Source organism: Oncorhynchus mykiss, chromosome 4 (genome assembly GCF_013265735.2).
Source record: "Oncorhynchus mykiss isolate Arlee chromosome 4, USDA_OmykA_1.1, whole genome shotgun sequence".
In the NCBI taxonomy this organism is placed as follows: domain Eukaryota; kingdom Metazoa; phylum Chordata; class Actinopteri; order Salmoniformes; family Salmonidae; genus Oncorhynchus; species Oncorhynchus mykiss.
In genome coordinates this window covers 20760147-20777844 of record NC_048568.1, presented here as the reverse complement: position 1 = coordinate 20777844, position 17698 = coordinate 20760147, and the positions used below count along the sequence as shown (strand labels likewise).

The 17698-nt window shown below is 42.7% G+C and overlaps 1 protein-coding gene across 1 annotated transcript in view; it reads left to right on the top strand.

Moving 5' to 3' along the window:
• cnih3 (cornichon family AMPA receptor auxiliary protein 3) overlaps positions 1-17698 on the top strand; it is a 37723-nt gene that overhangs the window by 14748 nt on the left and 5277 nt on the right. Inside the window, exons 3-4 of the mRNA XM_021600549.2 lie at positions 1158-1205; positions 16103-16215. Of these exons, the coding sequence (XP_021456224.1) occupies positions 1158-1205; positions 16103-16215 (161 nt within the window). The remainder of the gene's footprint in view (positions 1-1157; positions 1206-16102; positions 16216-17698) is intronic.

The window sequence follows — 17698 nt, the reverse complement described above, 5'->3', positions numbered from 1 at the left end:
AGGACAGGGGGAGGGAGCAATATCTGTTTGGAGAACATGAAAGTACTCTGCAGATTGAGTTCATGAATGTATATGAGACTACCCGCAGCTCAATTTCATATCTCCTCAACCCCAACCTCTTTCATACTTCTCCCTAATATAATAGCACCTTTCTCCACTTTAAAGACAGTGGATTGGACTTAAGTTAAAGTGAAGATTTTAAGTGAATTTAAAACATCGCAATACACTTTGCACTTTTAAAATTGAATAACAGTATAGGAACAGGAGGTAATTTAAGAAACGTTCCACCGTCTTTACCCAAAACAATTTCAAGCAGGCTGAAGTGTAGATAATGTGTCCTGTCGGATTTTGAGATGAGAGATAAAAATGGCAGAGACTAACTGTCAAGATGAGCCACCAGACTGCACATTTCCCCGACAGAGTGGGCCCGTAGAACCATTACAATGGTCTGAGTTCCAACGTACGCTGGGCTGGCTCTTCTACAGTAGTGTTACCTCAGATGACATTATTTAGAGGCGTACAGTGGGCCTCATGATTAATTATATCCATCAGAGGAGGTTATTCTGTAGTGGGGGGATTTTCAAAAATACTAATCAAATATGTATGTTTAGTCTTCATTAATACAGCTTTTAGGGAATAATATTCAACCCCCCCCCTCCCGGTTTGGGAGGCCTTTTCACGAGCACCACGCAGTGGAAGATAAGCCTGTTTGGACGCCATTCATATACCATTCATCCTCCAGATAGCACATCAACCAAGTCTCTGCTGGAGACTAAAATAGGAAACGTTTCTATGCAATCGCCATATGCCATGCTGCTCACATGCGCCATTCAATAAGTATTGCCCGCCTCCTCGGCTCGTCTGGCATTGTTTTTTCTAAATATGGCCCTTGATAGACAAGTGCTTTAAGCATTGCTGGGTTGGCTTGACAAAGCCCCAGCACCACACACAGACAGACACAGGAAAATGCAGCGTCCTGCTTAGAGCTCAGCAGAGGTGGGGAGGAAGGAACCAGCCTCCTCCATGTCTCACTGTAGGCCTGCACAGTGCAAATCCAGTCTCACAGGCCAGTCAAACCATGCTACCCTGTTGTGTTTCCATATGTATATTTAATGTAGGGATATAACTGTTTCCTGTTTCCTGTTTGGCCTCTTCAGAGAGAGCGACTCCGGAACATTGAGAGAATCTGCTGCCTGCTGAGAAAGGTAAATAGTTACTGAACACTGTCCTATTTAAAACACTTCCTTCATTACTTCATATGATTATGTCATTTAGCCTACATTTTAGAGCCACCAAAGTCTATATCTAGACTTTGCACAGGGGTGAGTATAGTGCTGTACTTACTGTATGTCAAAACATTCATATTCCTGTTTAGTCAACTGACATTATGAATGAGAAACATTTTTGGTGAAGATTAAAGCTTGCCCTTGCCTTCAGAAAGCTACCTTGTCTTTATAAAAAGACAGTGTGTGTCCAGTGCCTGTGGTCTGTGAGCCTGAGGTTACCGTCTGGGACTGAGAGACAAAAGGATTCTTTCAGCTCAGTCTCAGCGTGACATCTGTTTCAGTGGCCTGTGAGGCTTCACCCTACCTCTGCTCTCTCTCTCTCTCTCTCTCTGTGTGTGTGTGTGTGTGTGTGTGTGTGTGTGTGTGTGTGTGTGTGTGTGTGTGTGTGTGTGTGTGTGCCTTGGGCTGATGAAGTGGATGCTGCTGTTGTTCTTTATCTCTGTTGTGGACACTGTGCCTGAGGCTCATCTGTCACCCCTGGAGACTACAATGTGGAGCTACACCAACACTACATCAGAACAGTGGTTGACTCTTATTGTCCTACCCTGCCTGGAATCATAGAGCTCATTTGTGAGAGTTCATCGTTTCTAGAAGCTCTTCAGCACTGAATGGACAATGTTACTGAAGATATGGTTATTGTTTGCTCCTTGTATGTTCCAAATGTATTCCTTCAGCATTTGCCAATCTGAGCCATATTACATAAAATACTATATTGATCTTGTTTTTGATAGATTGTGGTGTTTATATGGGCTTGTTTTTGGCAGCAGGTGCTGTGCGTTGCGATACAGTCTCAGAGAAGCACTAGCTGGTGCCTTTATTTCACACGGTTTGGTTTGAGGGTGCAAAACAGCGGTGTTGTCACAGCAGCAGAACCAATCATAGAGTGCTGCTCATCTATCTTTCTCTTTTTATTTTGGTCTCATTCTCCCTCCCCAGTCCCCACACATCTCAGTGAGTACTGAAGTTGACTCACAGCAGCAAGGCTCTGGGACCTGCATCACCGCTTCGTCCTGATCCTAAAATACACAGGAGGACCATTTTCTCTCTCCTCTTTCGTTGGAGGGAGATGAGCTAGAGAGAAGGAGAGAGTAATGGAGGTAGATGAGAGAAGGATATAGAGATGAAGCGAGGGGGGTAGAAAGAGAAAGGGAGAGAGGGAGATGAGGGAGAGCTGCTGCGCTCCGGTGATTCAACACCATCAGAGAGCCTGTATGGTATTGAGTCATGGAGGATTCCACTCCCTCCCACAGCTCTTGGCTGGACCCATGCCATGCCACCATGTCTGACTGTACAGACGGCCTCCAGTCCTTCAGGCTGCGCTACCACAGACTGTACAGACGGCCTCCAGTCCTTCAGGCTGCGCTACCACAGACTGTACAGACGGCCTCCAGTCCTTCAGGCTGCGCTACCACAGACTGAACAGACAGCCTCCAGTCCTTCAGGCTGCGCTACCACAGAATTAACAGACAGCCTCCAGTCCTTCAGGCTGCGCTACCACAGACCGAACACACAGCCTCCAGTCCTTCAGGCTGCGCTACCACAGACCGAACACACAGCCTCCAGTCCTTCAGGCTGCGCTACCACAGACTGAACAGACAGCCTCCAGTCCTTCAGGCTGCGCTACCACAGACCAAACAGACAGCCTCCAGTCCGTCAGGCTGCGCTACCACAGACTGAACAGACAGCCTCCAGTCCTTCAGGCTGCGCTACCACAGACTGAACAGACAGCCTCCAGTCCTGCAGGCTGCTCTACCACAGAATATTTAGCACAGCAAACTAGACTTCTCACAACACTTCAACAGGTTCTTTGGCAAATGGATGGGGAGTGTCATGTTGACCTACTGTTTTACTCCCAAGCAAAGTTCAGCTCATGGAGAGTTCTCAGAACACCTCGAATGCTGTTTCTCAATGTAAGGCGTTATAAAGTGATAAGGAGCATAATCCTTTTAATCTGTCCTACTATGTTACCAGAAGTTTAGCACATCAAGCTGTTCGCACTTCTTCTTTAATGCTGTTTCCTAATGTAATGGGGTAGAAAGTGATAGGTAGTGCCATTACTAGTCAAAGAAGCATATATCCTCTTTGTGTGTGTCTGCATGTTGCAGTTTGTGCTATTAATGGAGCAAGGTTGTACTGTATGTTGCACACAGATATGATGATGAAATATTAATGTAAATCTATGACCCAACCAAGGAGGAGAGGATTACCATGGATTACCATTAGAAAGTCTTGGTAGATAGCTGTGTTTGTGGATCTGTCTTCACAGGATATTGAAAATGGATTTTGAACTGTTAATACTAGACCTCTCTTACTTGACTGTACTATAGTCCTCTTGTGTTTCTAACAGGTCTCCCCAGTTCCCAGAGCCATATTATTACACTACAGTAGGACATGTAAAAAGAAGTAAATACATTTTTTTTTAAACTCTTCCTCAAATCCTGCATGTGGAAATGCAGCATACTGACAGAACAAACAAATCCTTGTGAGCTCAGCACTGATAAGGAATAGGACTGAGTGTTTCCTCAACACCCTCCCTCTGTCCCTCGCCCAGGTGCGTGAAATTGCGTACTTCTCCCCCGCCAGAATAATCAGAGCTTATGCAAAAGAACGGCTACTCTGATCCCAGGCAGTGGCAGAGAGGGAAATAACACTCAACTGGCAATTCACAGCCACCTTTAAGAAAGTGAAATGAATAATAATCATGCCAGCGCATTGTGTTGGGCATTGGAAATGGAACCAGGATTTGAGGAGTACAGGACATAGGTGTTGGTGTTGTTTTCTTGCAACCCAGTGGATGAATGAGGTTTGCATTTATCTAAGAATTAATTTAATGAATTTAATACTGCACATTGAATCTTGGATCGATTCATTCATGTTTCCATTTAGTATTTCTCCACGTCATTCTCCAAGTCATTCATTGATTTGGGTAACTTGTGTAGGTGTTACTCCTGTAGCCTCCAGTATTTTGATTGAGCCCCTGCTTTAGTGCTACTCTACTCCTCTGCTTTGATGCTCGGGCTGTTGAAGAATAGAAACGTCCCCAGCAGGAAGACTTCTCCAGCACTTACCCTTACACCTCTGTCTCTGCTTCTTATCCCCTGTTCAGTCCTCTTTTCCTCCCTAATGGAGTACGGTTCATGTCCTGGTCGCACAAAACCTCCTGGATGAAGAAGCCTTGTTTTTTTTATTTCTTCTCCAGTGTGAGTGTCATGGTGAATCTCCCTCACACCCAATCAGTGCCCAGCGAGCGAAGGAGCACGGAACAGTCTCCGGTGGTTGCCGTAGCGCTGCGTGTTTATTCTTCAAACAAGGAGCTACTTTTGATGTTTAAGTACAAAGGTTCCTCCCCCCTAAAGGATTTTCAGTTAGTAGAGGAGTGGGGAGGCAGGGCGGGTTTGGCTTGACAGATGAGATGAGTGCTGCTAGATGGGAAAGAAGATGTTTACCAGGGTACAGACACAAGTGGCTTGTGGTGTAGTCAGATGATGTAGCTACAGAGGAGCTGCTGGTTTGACGAAGCTCCTGTAAGGACTGTTGATGTGGAGCAGGAAGTACAACATGGTACACTGCACTGAGGACCTGGGGCTATACTTACTGTGATTCAGGGCTTTCTTGTCACACTGGGACCTTATGTGTGTTATTTCAAGTGTATGATGTCCACACTGTTGCTGGTTTTCTCCTCACCTTCTATACGGTTGGATAGTGGGATGCATATTCATTCTCACTGTAACACATCAAATTGTATTTGTCACATTTTTTAAAACCTTTATTTAACTAGGCAAGTCAGTCAAGAACAAATTCTTATTTACAATGACGGCCTACCGGGGAACAGTTAGTTAGCAATTTATGTTATTCTTCAATAACTCAAACTCCAAAGCAAATCAGGGGGAGAAAAATAGGTTTATTCAGAGAGGACAAATCAAGATGTTGTGCTGGGAGTCAGATGTTCAGTCTCCCCTGTCCTCAGCTTTTCCCCCTCGAACAAAGGAACAGGATGCCCCACCCTAGCCTGGGGTTGACCAATCAGAAGTCCTTGCAGTACAACTTGGCCAATGGCCAAATAACAAGTATCCTGCCCCCGACTCAATGTACAGACCAATGACAACGTGGCACACGTCTCTCTGAGTTCAGGAGTGACATTCCACAGATCCTAAACAGATGATGAACTGAAACCCAACTCCTATTTACAATTCGCTATTGACCATTAGTACTCTAGTTTTTAGTCCTCTCATCCTCTGCGTTGTGTATTTTCGATATATTCCTACACTGCCTTGTTCAGGGTCAGAATGACAGATTTTTACCTTGTCAGCTTGGGGATTCAATCCAGCAAACTTTCAGTTACTGGCCCAACGCTCTAACCACTAGCTTACCTGCCGCCCCTGCGCCAAATACAGGTGTAGACCTTACAGTGAAATGCTTACTTACAAGCCCTTAACCAACAATGCAGTTTTAAGAAGGAAATAAGTGTTAAACATTGAATAAATAAAAATGTAAATGAAAAAATAAGAAAATAGAAAAATAACAAATAATTAAATAGCAACAATAAAATAACAGTATGAGGCTATATAAGGGGGTTCCAGGACAGAGTCAATATGCGGGGGCACAGGTTAGTCGTGGTAATTGAGGTAATATGTACATGTAGGTGGAGGTAAAGTGAATGCATAGATAATAAACAGAGAGTAGCAACAGCTTAAAAATGGGGGGGGGGGGGGGCTGGAGTGTTGCAGCTGTAGAACTTTTTGAGGATCTGAGGACCCATGCCAAATATTTTCAGTCTCCTGAGGGGGAATAGGCATTGTCGTGCCCTCTTCACAACTGTCTTGGAAAACGTGACAGTTCGTTGGTGATGTGGACACCAAGGAACTTGAAGCTCTCAACCTGCTCCACTACCGCCCCGTCGATGAGAATGGGGGTGTGCTCGGCCCTCCTTTTCCTCTAGTCCACGATCATCTCCTTCATATATATACAGTATATTAACATATTTGCCCAATTTGAGTTACTATAAAAAATGCATGACATTTTTTCTGTGCTCTGATTGAGAATTTGTTTTTTTTGTAGAGGACTTCGGGCTGCATATATGCTTAGGATACTTCACTTACACTTACTTCACTTACTGATAGACAGTCACAGACATAGTTAGACAGAGCGAGACAGTCGTACTGGAAATCCCCCAAATCATCGGTTCAGACTGTTGAGCACATTAACTCACTTTGGTGGATATTGTGAACTGCATAAAATCAGTGCTCATCTCACTGTCATTTCTCTGTGCATGATTTGAATGAGCAAAGCGCATTTTCGGCTGAAATGACATACCCAAATCTAGCTGCCTGTAGCTCAGGCCATGAAGCAAGGATGTTCTCGCCTTGCCATGATTAAATGCAGTGATACATGCTTTCAGCTTTGCGCGAATGCTGCCATCAATCAACGGTTTCTGGTTAGGGAAGGTTTTAATAGTCACAGTGGGTACAGCATCTCCTATACACTTCCTTATAAACTCGCTCACCGAGTCAGCGTATACGTCAATGTTAATATCTGAGGCTACCCGGAAATATCCCAGTCCACGTGATCGAAGCAATCTTGAAGCGTTGAATCCGATGGGTCAGACCAGCATTGAATAGACCTAAGCATGGGCGCTTCCTGTTTTAGTTTCCGCCTATAGGAGGGGAGCAACAAGATGGAGTCATGGTCAGATTTGCCAAAAGGAGGGTGGGGAAGGGCCTTGAATGCATCGCGGAAGTTATAGTAGCAACGTTCATTTGTGTTACTCGATTGTGTACAGCAATTGACATGCTGATAGAATTTAGGTAGCCTTGTTCTCAAATTATCTTTGTTAAAATCCCCAGCTACAATAAATACAGCCTCAGGATATATGGTTTCCAGTTTGCACAAAGTCCAGTAAAGTTCCTTGATGACTGTCTTGGTATTGCGAGAGGATATGCACGGTTGTGACGATAACCAAGGAGAGTTCTCTTGGGAGATATTTGATTGTGAGGAATTCTAGGTCAGGTGAACAAAAATACTTGAGTTCCTGTATGTTGTTAAAATTACACCATGAGCTGTTAATCATGAAACATACACCCCCGTCCTTCTTCTTACTGGAGAGATGATGCACTGAAAATCCGATTGGCCGTTTAGCATGTCCCCAGCTAGCCATGTTTCCGTGAAACAGAGTATGCTACAATCCCGGATATCTCGTTGGAAAGCAACTCTTGCCCTATATGGGCAAGCTAAAGCCAACTTCATAAAATCACTACTAGGTGGCTAGTAACTCAAATCAAATCAAATGTATTTATATAGCCCTTCTTAGATCAGCTGATATCTCAAAGTGCTGTACAGAAACCCAGCCTAAAACCCCAAACAGCAAGCAATGCAGGTGTAGAAGCATGTAGTATTACAGAGAAATAACAACAACAACAAAAATATATATATCTATGTATATATTGTTTTTTTACAGGACACATCTGAGGGGGCACGTGCCCCTGTGCCCCCTATGGGCATTACACCTCTGTTCCAACCATTGTCTTGATCAATATGATCCTCTAGTATAGTCTACACATTGTCAGTCTATACATTATCAGTCTTCACATTATCAGTCTACACTTTGCCCATACTTTTTATGTCATTGTATCTTGTTCTACCTCTCTTAGTAGGCTATATGAGTGAGTAAGGCATGTCTGAGCTTAGTGTTCATGATCACATGACTCTTCCAGAAGAGGTGTGAGGAGCAGAGCAGGTCCCTGCATATTTCTGCTTTGTCCCTGGACACTAGACCAAAGGGGCTAGCAGCAGACATTTGCACTTCAGAGTGTTGATATATTCCTGATATATTCTAGGATGAAAGGTCTAGTAGCAGAATATTGCAGAGATACCAGTCGCCTACTTAATTGTCAAGTGCCATCTGAAGTCACGCTAGCTCATGCTATATAGACACAGAGTTTTGATTCTGTTTCATTCCTATTACTCTGGGGTATAGTGGTCATGGCTTTCACCGGAATGGATTGCAATAGAATTCTAAACCCAAGACATTTCGTACTGTAAAACAAGAGTGGTCAGCAGACTTTGATCTTCAGAACATGGACAATGTTTAACCTGATTAGAAACCGTTTTTCCATGATTTACTCTATCTTCAAGCATGTAAAATATGTGCTGAGGTGCTGAGTAGAAAAAATAAGTCAGACAAGACTTTGGAGTTACTGTATGATGGACTATCAAAGCAGTGGCAACTCTGTATCGTTATAATGAAAATATACATTTCTGTGAAATCAGTTGGAAATGTATGTATGTGAAGAAATTCGGCTTGGCCCCTAAGACTCTCATGAACTTCTACAGATGCACCATTGAGAGCATCCTGTTGGGCTGTATCACCGCCTGGTACGGCAATTGTAAGATTCGCGACCGCAGGGCTCTCGAGAGGGTGGTGCGGCCAGCCCAGCGCATCATCGAGGGCACACTGCCTGCCCTCCAGGACATCTACAGCACCCGGTGTCACAGGAAGGCCAAGAAGATCATCAAGGAACTCTGCATCAAACCTGGGACTGAGAGACTGATAAACAGCTTCTATCTCCAGGCTATCAGGCTGTTGAACAGTCACCACTAGCCTGCCTCCACCCAGTACCCTGCCCTGAACTATGGTCATTGTTACTAGCCGACTACCACCCAGTATTCTACCCTGCACCTTAGAGACTGCTGCCCTATGTACATAGAGTAATTGAACACTGCTCACTTTAATAATGTTAACATACAGGTTTACCACTTTATATGTATACTCAACAAAAATATAAATGCAACATGCAATAATTTCAAAGATTTTACTGAGTTACAGTTCGTTTAAGGAAAACAGTAAATTGAAATAAATTAATTAGGCCCTAATCTATTGATTTCACATGACTGGGAATACAGATATTCATCTGTTGGTCACAGATTCCTTAAAACAAGGTTATGGCATGGATCAGAAAACGAGTCCGAATCCCCTGTGACCACCATTTGCCTTATGCAGCGCGACACATCTCCTTCGCATAGAGTTGATCGGGCTGTTGAATGTGGCCTGAGGAATGTTGTCCCGAGGAATGTTGTCCCACTCCTCTTCAATGGCTGGGCGAAGTTGCACATCGATCCAGAGCTTCCCAAACATACTAAATGTGTGACATGTCTGGTGAGTATGCAGGTCAAGGAAGAACTGGGGCATTTTCAGCTTCCAGGAATTGTGTACAGATCTTTGCAACATTATCATGCTGAAATATGGGGAGATGGCAGCAGATGAATGGCACAAAAATGGGCCTAAAAATCTCGTCATAGTATATCTGTCTATTCAAATTGCCATCGATAAAATGCAATTGTGTTCATTGTCTGTAGCTTATGCCTGCCCATACCATTACCCCACCACCACCATGGGGCACTCTGATCACAACGTTGACATCAGCAAACCGCTCGCCCACACAACGCCATACACATGGTCTGCGGTTGTGAGGCCAGTTGGACGTACTGCCAAATTCTCTAAAACAACGTTGGAGGCAGCTTATGGTAGAGAAATTAACATTCAACTATCTGGCAACAGCTCTGGTGGACATCCCTGTAGTCAGCATGCCATTGCACTCTACCTCAAAACTTGAGACATCTGTGGCATTGTTTTGTGTGACAAAACTGCACATTTTAGAGTGGCCTTTTATTGTCCTCAGCACAAGGTGCACCTGTGTAATGATCATGCTGTTTAATCAGCTTCTTGATAAGCCACACCTGTCAGGTGGATGGATTATCTTGGCAAATGAGAAATGCTCACTAACAGGGATGTAAAGCCATTTGTGCACACAATTTGAGAGAAATAAGCTTTTTGTGCGTATGGAACATTTCTGGGATCTTTTATTTCAGCTCAAGAAACATGGGACCAACACTTTACATTCCAAGTTTATATTTTTGTTCAGTATACTATATTCTAGTCATGGCTCATCCTTTTTAACTACTGCTATTCACTCTTTTTCTATTCACATACTGTCCATAATCTATACACACCACTCACATACATATACTGTATATTATTTATATACCAGACTAATTTCTTGCAAATGTATAAATTTTGCCATGAGGTTTTGGGCTCTGTATTTATTTATCATAGCTCATTCTAATATTTCTACTAGGCTGTTTATACACACCGTATATTCATTTATATACTGGATTCTTGGCATAGTTCACTCTAGTATATCTACTGCTGTACATACCCTTCCTAGTATATCTGGTGTAAATTCGTATAGATACATATAGATTGCATTTGGATTACTGTTACACTGTTATTTGGGTTGTTATTGGATTAGTTTGGAAATGTTTTGATTTCTTGTTATGCTTTCTGTTTTTTAAATTTTTTTTAAAGGTATTATTTGTGTACCTGTTTGACATTTTACTGCAGTCTTAGGAGCTGGTAACATACATAACGTCTGCTAAACTGTGTAGGTGACCAATAAACTTTGATTTGATTTGACGTGTATGCACGTGTACACAAATGTTCTACAGAGGCGTTTCAGTCTCGCCTTTGTGGCCAACTTTTCATCTACCCGCAAAATTTGACAAACTAAATGTACTGTGGCTTGATCTGCTCCCAGGTCTCAGAGGAATACGTATCTTTTAAAGAGAAAATATGTATAATTATTTGCCGCACTTAATTACCGTTGCTGTTGTAAGGGGAGAGACAGTAATTGGAGAGTAGGAGCTCTTTTGATCTCTGGCGACAGCAGAAGACACTTTCTGCTGCTTAAATGAGAGCTATATCCAGGTTAGTCATGAACGCAAAGGAGCTAGGAAGAACAATATTTCATACATGATTGTATATCTGTTACCAGATGACCTTTAGTTAGTTTCAACCCCTTTTCTACATCAAGTTACCAAGAGGAATTGATTGTATTCATTCCATAATGAACATACTGCTACTGTATAATTATGAACATGAATACTGAATAAAGGACCTCACACTGTCATGGCCCTTGACACGAGATGAGTTTGCTGGGTTTTGTCTTTGGCCTCAGTTAGTAAACCCTGTTTCTTCCCTTTCATGTTTGGTCTGTTTTTAGCCTTTCTCTCTCAGCTATGATAGCAGTTCAAACCCAGGCAGGATTTTAGGAGCAGAAGGGGTATGATCTCTGAAAATGAAACTTCTTAGTCTAAAACTTATTTTTGAACCGTATGATCCTCTGGTTCCGTTGTACTGGGAGCGTACTGAAGGCTACATCATAAGGGGCCCTTGTTCTGTTGAGGGATGTATAATCACCGTTAAGTGGTGTTAATTGGCTGTTGCAAGCGACCCGCCGTCGAGTGGCATGAAGATAACTCCACAGCCTAATAACTTCACAGTCAGCAAGCAGAGAATGAGTGAAGGACTGTCAAGGAGAGGGAGAAGAGGATGAGAGTGGAGTAGAAGAGAGTGGGTGCTAGCTCTGTAGATCGCCTGAGTGGAGTAGAGGACCAGCAGTCGGTCCACAACAGCAGCAGCAGCCCTCTCTCATTAACTGTGTGCTGTAGAGAGCCTGCCTCCCCGTGTTGCTCTGCTCTCCCTCCCAGGGGGGCGCCTCAAAAGTCACACTCGAAAAGGACTCTGGCCTCTTGAACTGTGGCTGAATGGGGCCCTCGCAGACATCAGCTCGAATTGGCCAACAGGTTAAACCCTACTTTGCCACTGTCTGGGGCTGTGGAGTGGATTGGCTCTGGCTTACAGCAGTGGCTGTTATTGGAATATTGGCTTGGCATGTTAGAGGGAAATGTGGGTGTTTGTATTGCATTAGAATGAATGAGATGGAATTAAAGATAATATGTAGTGTGAGGTGTATGTGTAAATGTAAATGTAAAGAGTGATCTTTGGAAGATAGAAAAACCTTGCAGTAGCTCTGCAGCAGACATACAATAGGTGTTGCTGGTGTGTATGTGTCACCTTCTGGGGTTCCTCTCCTTTTTGGAGTAAAGATAGAGAGAGAGAGATGCACAAACGGCCTCAGTTAGTTCTTACTTCTTACAGATTTGTAAGTTGACTTCTCGTCGAGGAGTCGAGTCGTGGAGATATCAGAATATGTATGTGCCCCGGGGTGGTCAGATGTGGAAGACAGAGAGAGAGCCCTGATCCTAGCCTCGCTCGTCCCAGATGAGCCCTGAGCTCCACACAGCTGGATCAACCCTATACCCTCTACATTCAGAACCACATTCCTTTAAAGCTTAGAGAGGATCTCATGTTAAATACTGTTGAAGTAATATGGCTACAGGTTCATCTGCCTCACCTAAAGCCCATTCTGGTGGGAAGCTGCTATAGACCACCAAGTGCTAACAGTCAATATCTGGATAATGTGTCGTGGAAATTCTTACACAGGGACACTCGATGTCAATCCTAAATTAATCATTGTTTATTGTCAGCATGCTGGAGAGGCTCCAACTAACTTGATGCACCATCGTGAACGTCTGTCAAGAGCTCTCACTGGGCAGTCCCGTTTTGCCCCCCCCCCCCCCCCCCCCAAATTATGAAAGACAAGCAGAGTAGTTTTGAATTCCGTAAAGTGAGTGTGAGGAAGTGAAAAAAATGATTGTTATCTATCAACAATGACAAGCCACCAGGGTCTGACAACCTGGTTGGAAAATTACTGAAAGTAATTGAGTACGATATTGCCACTCCTACTTGCCATATTTCAATTACCTTTTACTAGGGCTGTTACAGCATTCTGTCAGCCGGTCTCACGGTAATTGACTGTTAATTAACATCAACACATTTAGCATCTCCTGGCTTCCATAGGTGCTGACCTTTGGAACATCTACATATTAAAAAGTCTAATAAAATCCATGTAATTTAGCCTACATCTTCACAATAAATCCATCATTTAATTTAGACAGGTCTAAAGAAACATGATATGAAGAAAATGTAGTCTGTTTCAGAAGAACAGAATAGCATACTGAGTTGTCCTTATGTTAGGTCCTGATGTGGGCTACACTAGTTCATTTAGCAGACAAGATTTGCTTAGAATTCCGTGGCATTATTTTATAGTATGAAGAATACAATTGAACAAAGCTAAACAAAATAGAAAGGATCTTTTCTCCGAAGGATTTGAGAAAGTGCGCACATGCAGCTATTCTGTGTTGAGCAGTCAACAAAGAAATGGGAATTCCTATATGCTTAATTTAGAGTTATTAATGTAACATTGGTTGTTCTACAAACATTGAGCTATATCTTTTGATTTTGATTGATTAATACATTTATAAGGCTGCGTGATGCGACTCTAATGATGATTTGAAAAAAGTTGCTTGAAAGGCATGAGCGCTGCTTTATTTTTTGTGCAGGCTGTACACACTACATCAGTCACATTCACAATTTGACCAGCACTTGATAATGCCTAGAATTTCTCAGCAGCATCCCCTTTGTGTGGCCATAATGCACCCTAAAAAAATCCATGCCTTTTGTGGCCAGTGGTCTTTCTCACAGGTTACAAGTGAAGACAGACACATCGGGGACACAACCGCACATGTCCTTATTCAATTCCGAGGTGCATATTGAAGATATTGGAAAAACTGTCCACATTTACTTTTCGTCAGCCAACAAGATGAGTTGGCATAACAAACAGCAAAAGCACTAGCCTATGTCAAATCTATTATCACCCAGAGTACAAAAGTCAACCTATTATATTCTGTGCGAGAAATAAATATTCCAAAAATAGTCTGGGACAGTTGTGGGATGTGATAGATCCCAAATTAATACAACCACTAGCATCAAAAAACATGTTTTATGCAATGTGTCTGACGCAACAGATTGGAACGTTTAGCTTAAAATGTTGATAAACTATTAGGCTATTTCTTCATATTATAAGCGCAGCAATGAGCACGTGGTAGTAGCCTTTAAGCGTGAATGTTCCATTAGCGGAAAATACCATTATCAAAGAGACTGCAAATGCAATTATGCATGTAATGCTTTTATTATAAAGGTGCATTTTAATGGAAAAAATATTATTCCCCAAACTTGAAACTCAAGCGCTTCTAGGCAGAGTTGCAAAGAAAAAGCCACATCTCAGACTGACCAATAAAAAGAAAAGATTAAGATGGGCAAAAGAACACAGACACTGGACAGAGATATGGCTTTTTCTTTGCAACTCTGCCTAGAAGGCCAGCATCCCGGAGACGCCTCTTCACTGTTGACATTGAGACTGGTGGTTTGCGGGTACTATTAAATGAAACTGCCAGTTGAGGACTTGTCTGTTCCTCAAACTAGACACTTGTCCTCTTGCTCAGTTGTGCACCGGGGCTATTCTGGTTAGAGCCAGTTTGCACAGGTCTGTGAAGGGAGTAGTACACAGTTTCTTGGCAATTTCTCACATGGAATAGCCTTCATTTCTCAGAACAAGAATAGACTGACGAGTTTCAGAAGAAAGTTATTTGTTTCTGGCCATTTTCAGCCTGTAATCGAACCCACAATTGCTGATGCTCCAGATTCTCAACTAGTCTAAAGAAGGCCAGTATTATTGCTTCTTTAATCAGAATAACAGCTGTGCTAACACAATTGCAAAAGGGTTTTCTAATGATCAAGTAGCCTTTTAAAATGATAAACTTCGATTAGCTAACACACTCCTGGAACACAGGAGTGATGGTTGCTGATAATGGGCCTCTGTACACCTATGTAGATATTCCATTAAAATTCATTTCAGCTTTTATTTCTTTCATCACATTCCCAGTGGGTCAGAAGTTTACATACACTCAATTAGTATTTGGTAGCATTGCCTTTAAATTGTTTAACTTAGGTCAAACGTTTTGGGTAGCCTTCCACAAGCTTCCCACAATACGTTAGGTGAATTTTGGCCCATTCCTCCTGACAGAGCTGGTGTAACTGAGTCAGGTTTGTAGGCCTCCTTGCTCGAACACAATTTTTCAGTTCTGCCAACACATTTTGCGTGATTCATGTCATAATCATACCCACAAAGTTCTTTAAATCTCTTCAGAGTAGACTCAATTTAAACCACAGCTTTAATTTTTGACTTGCAACTTTCTTTGGGAAGGCTCCGAGCTGCTTCCAAAATCTTAATTTCACACAGCGTTAATTTCACCACATGAAAGATGAGGCTCGGCTCGGCGCTGGCTCTTTGGGGAGCGAGATGCTGTATGTGGTGCTGCTAGCGCTAATGACTACTCTGTAATATCGGTGCTCACTCTTTGCCAGACTCTAACCATGTTTGGAGCTCTGCTCTAATGACTATCTGCTGCTGTTGGATTATTTCATGTGACTGATGGAGGTTTGCCATCTTGTGTTTAACCACACTCACTAATCTTCTCTGCTATCTAAAATACAACATTTGGTCTTACTGAGCAATACATGATGTGGCTTATGTTGAAGGTTTCAAAACCCTGATGACGAGGTTGCTGTGTCACATCTTGCCATTTTGAATACATTTGATAAAACCTAGGTACAGTAATGCTTAGACACATGACATGGCACAATAACAATTAAGTTTAGGATAATTGCCAATGTATTGACATAAGTCATTATCCATGCTAGCCAGTTGCTCCATAACCTCATGAAGCCTTGCGTGTAATTGTCTCAAGCTATCTATGATTGCCGAAGAGATAGTGTCTTTCAAAAGCTGTAGAAGCCTGGCTAGCACGCAAGGTTACCGTAACGATGACCCCTTGTCTATAATGGATTATTGTGTATGTTTAATGTCAAATGGTGATGAATAATCTGTGAATGAGGAGATGTAAAATGACCTCTCTCAAGAGCATTTCTCTTTCGACCCCCCTCTTCTCCCTCCCTTTCTCTCGCCCCCCCCCCCCCCTCCCCTCCCCCTCCCCCCACTCCCTCATTCTCTCCCTGCCAGTTGGTGCTTCCAGAGTACTCTATCCATGGGCTGTTCTGTATCATGTTCCTGTGTGCCCAGGAGTGGCTGACAGTAGGCCTCAACATCCCCCTCCTCTTCTACAACACATGGAGGTAACTATCGAAGCTGGACCAGTCTACTTTGTGTTTCTCTCATTTGTAAGATATCATGAATTCAGTGTGGTGCCCAGAAGATAAGCACTGATATTGAAATATTCACGAGATATTCATAGACAAAGGCCAACGTAAAACATGGACATAAATTTGACTGACAAAGTAGAGTTTAGTGGAGTCTGCCGTCACTGTAAATATGAACAGATTGTTTTGTCTCTGCGCAACAAAGGGACAAACAGTCTTTCAATACCTTGCGTTTTTGTTAGAAATCCTTTGTAGAAATCTATAGAGCTTTTCAAAAGTTACCGCAATAAAGAAAAATATTGTATATTTTAAATTAATTGAACACTTCAATAAGTTGAAATTGTAATTTGACAGACAGGCTGTATGTGACTTTGGTAATGATTATCTGATATCTGTAACGATTGTCTGTGGTGGAAGAAGGTGAGGACCAAAGCGCAGCGTGGTAAGTGTTCATGTTTTTTAATAAAGTAATGAACAATGAACAAAACAATAAACGTGAAGAAATCAAACCGAAACAGTCCCGTGTGGCATCAACACTATCAATCAGGGGCAACGATTGACAGCTGCCTCTGATTGAGAACCATACCAGGCCGAACACAGCAATCCCAAATCAATAGAAAAAAGAACATAGACAACCCACCCAACTCATGCCCTGACCATACTAAAACAAAGACATAATAAAATAACTACGGTCAGAACGTGACAACATCACACCCTGAAAATGGGTCACCTGTCACGGCTCCATCCCATTAACACGTCATATTCTTTTTTTCTTTTGGCTTGTTCTTGTTTCGTTATTTGATGTGAATCACTTGCAGAACTCTGTGATTGTTTTGCTCAGCCGGTTGAAGTTACGCAGCAGTGCTCTCTGACTCATTAATTGCAGACTGCCAGATGCCCAGTGGCTACAGATGCTGTTCTCTCTGCACAGCTGAGAGGAGACAGGGAGAGATGGAAAGAGAGAGAGAGAGAGAGAGAGCGCGCAAGAGCGAGAGAAAGAGAAAGAAATAAAGAAAGAAAAGAGTGAACGAAAGAGAGGTGGAGATATGGGGGTGGGAGACGCACAGCAGCTACAGATCTGTCCATCTGATTTCCTTCCCAGTGAGTACAGCTGATGCCTAATGTCTTCAGCTCGTCCCCCTCCTCCTTTATCAGCCCCCACATGCAGCAGGAGCTCAGTGACACACAGCCACATCAACAGGGGAGATTTTTAGATGTAGGTTTAGCAGCAGCAACACAGTGGAACAGAGCATCACTACCTGTGGAAAGCAGACACATACTGTTTATTATTATTATTTATTTCACCAGGTAGACTAGTTGAGAACAAGTTCTCATTTACAACTGCGACCTGGCCAAGATAAAGCAAAGCAGTGCGACACAAACAACAACACAGAGTACAAACGTACATAAAATATATATACGTATATAAAAGTCTATATACAGTGTGTGCAAATGAGGT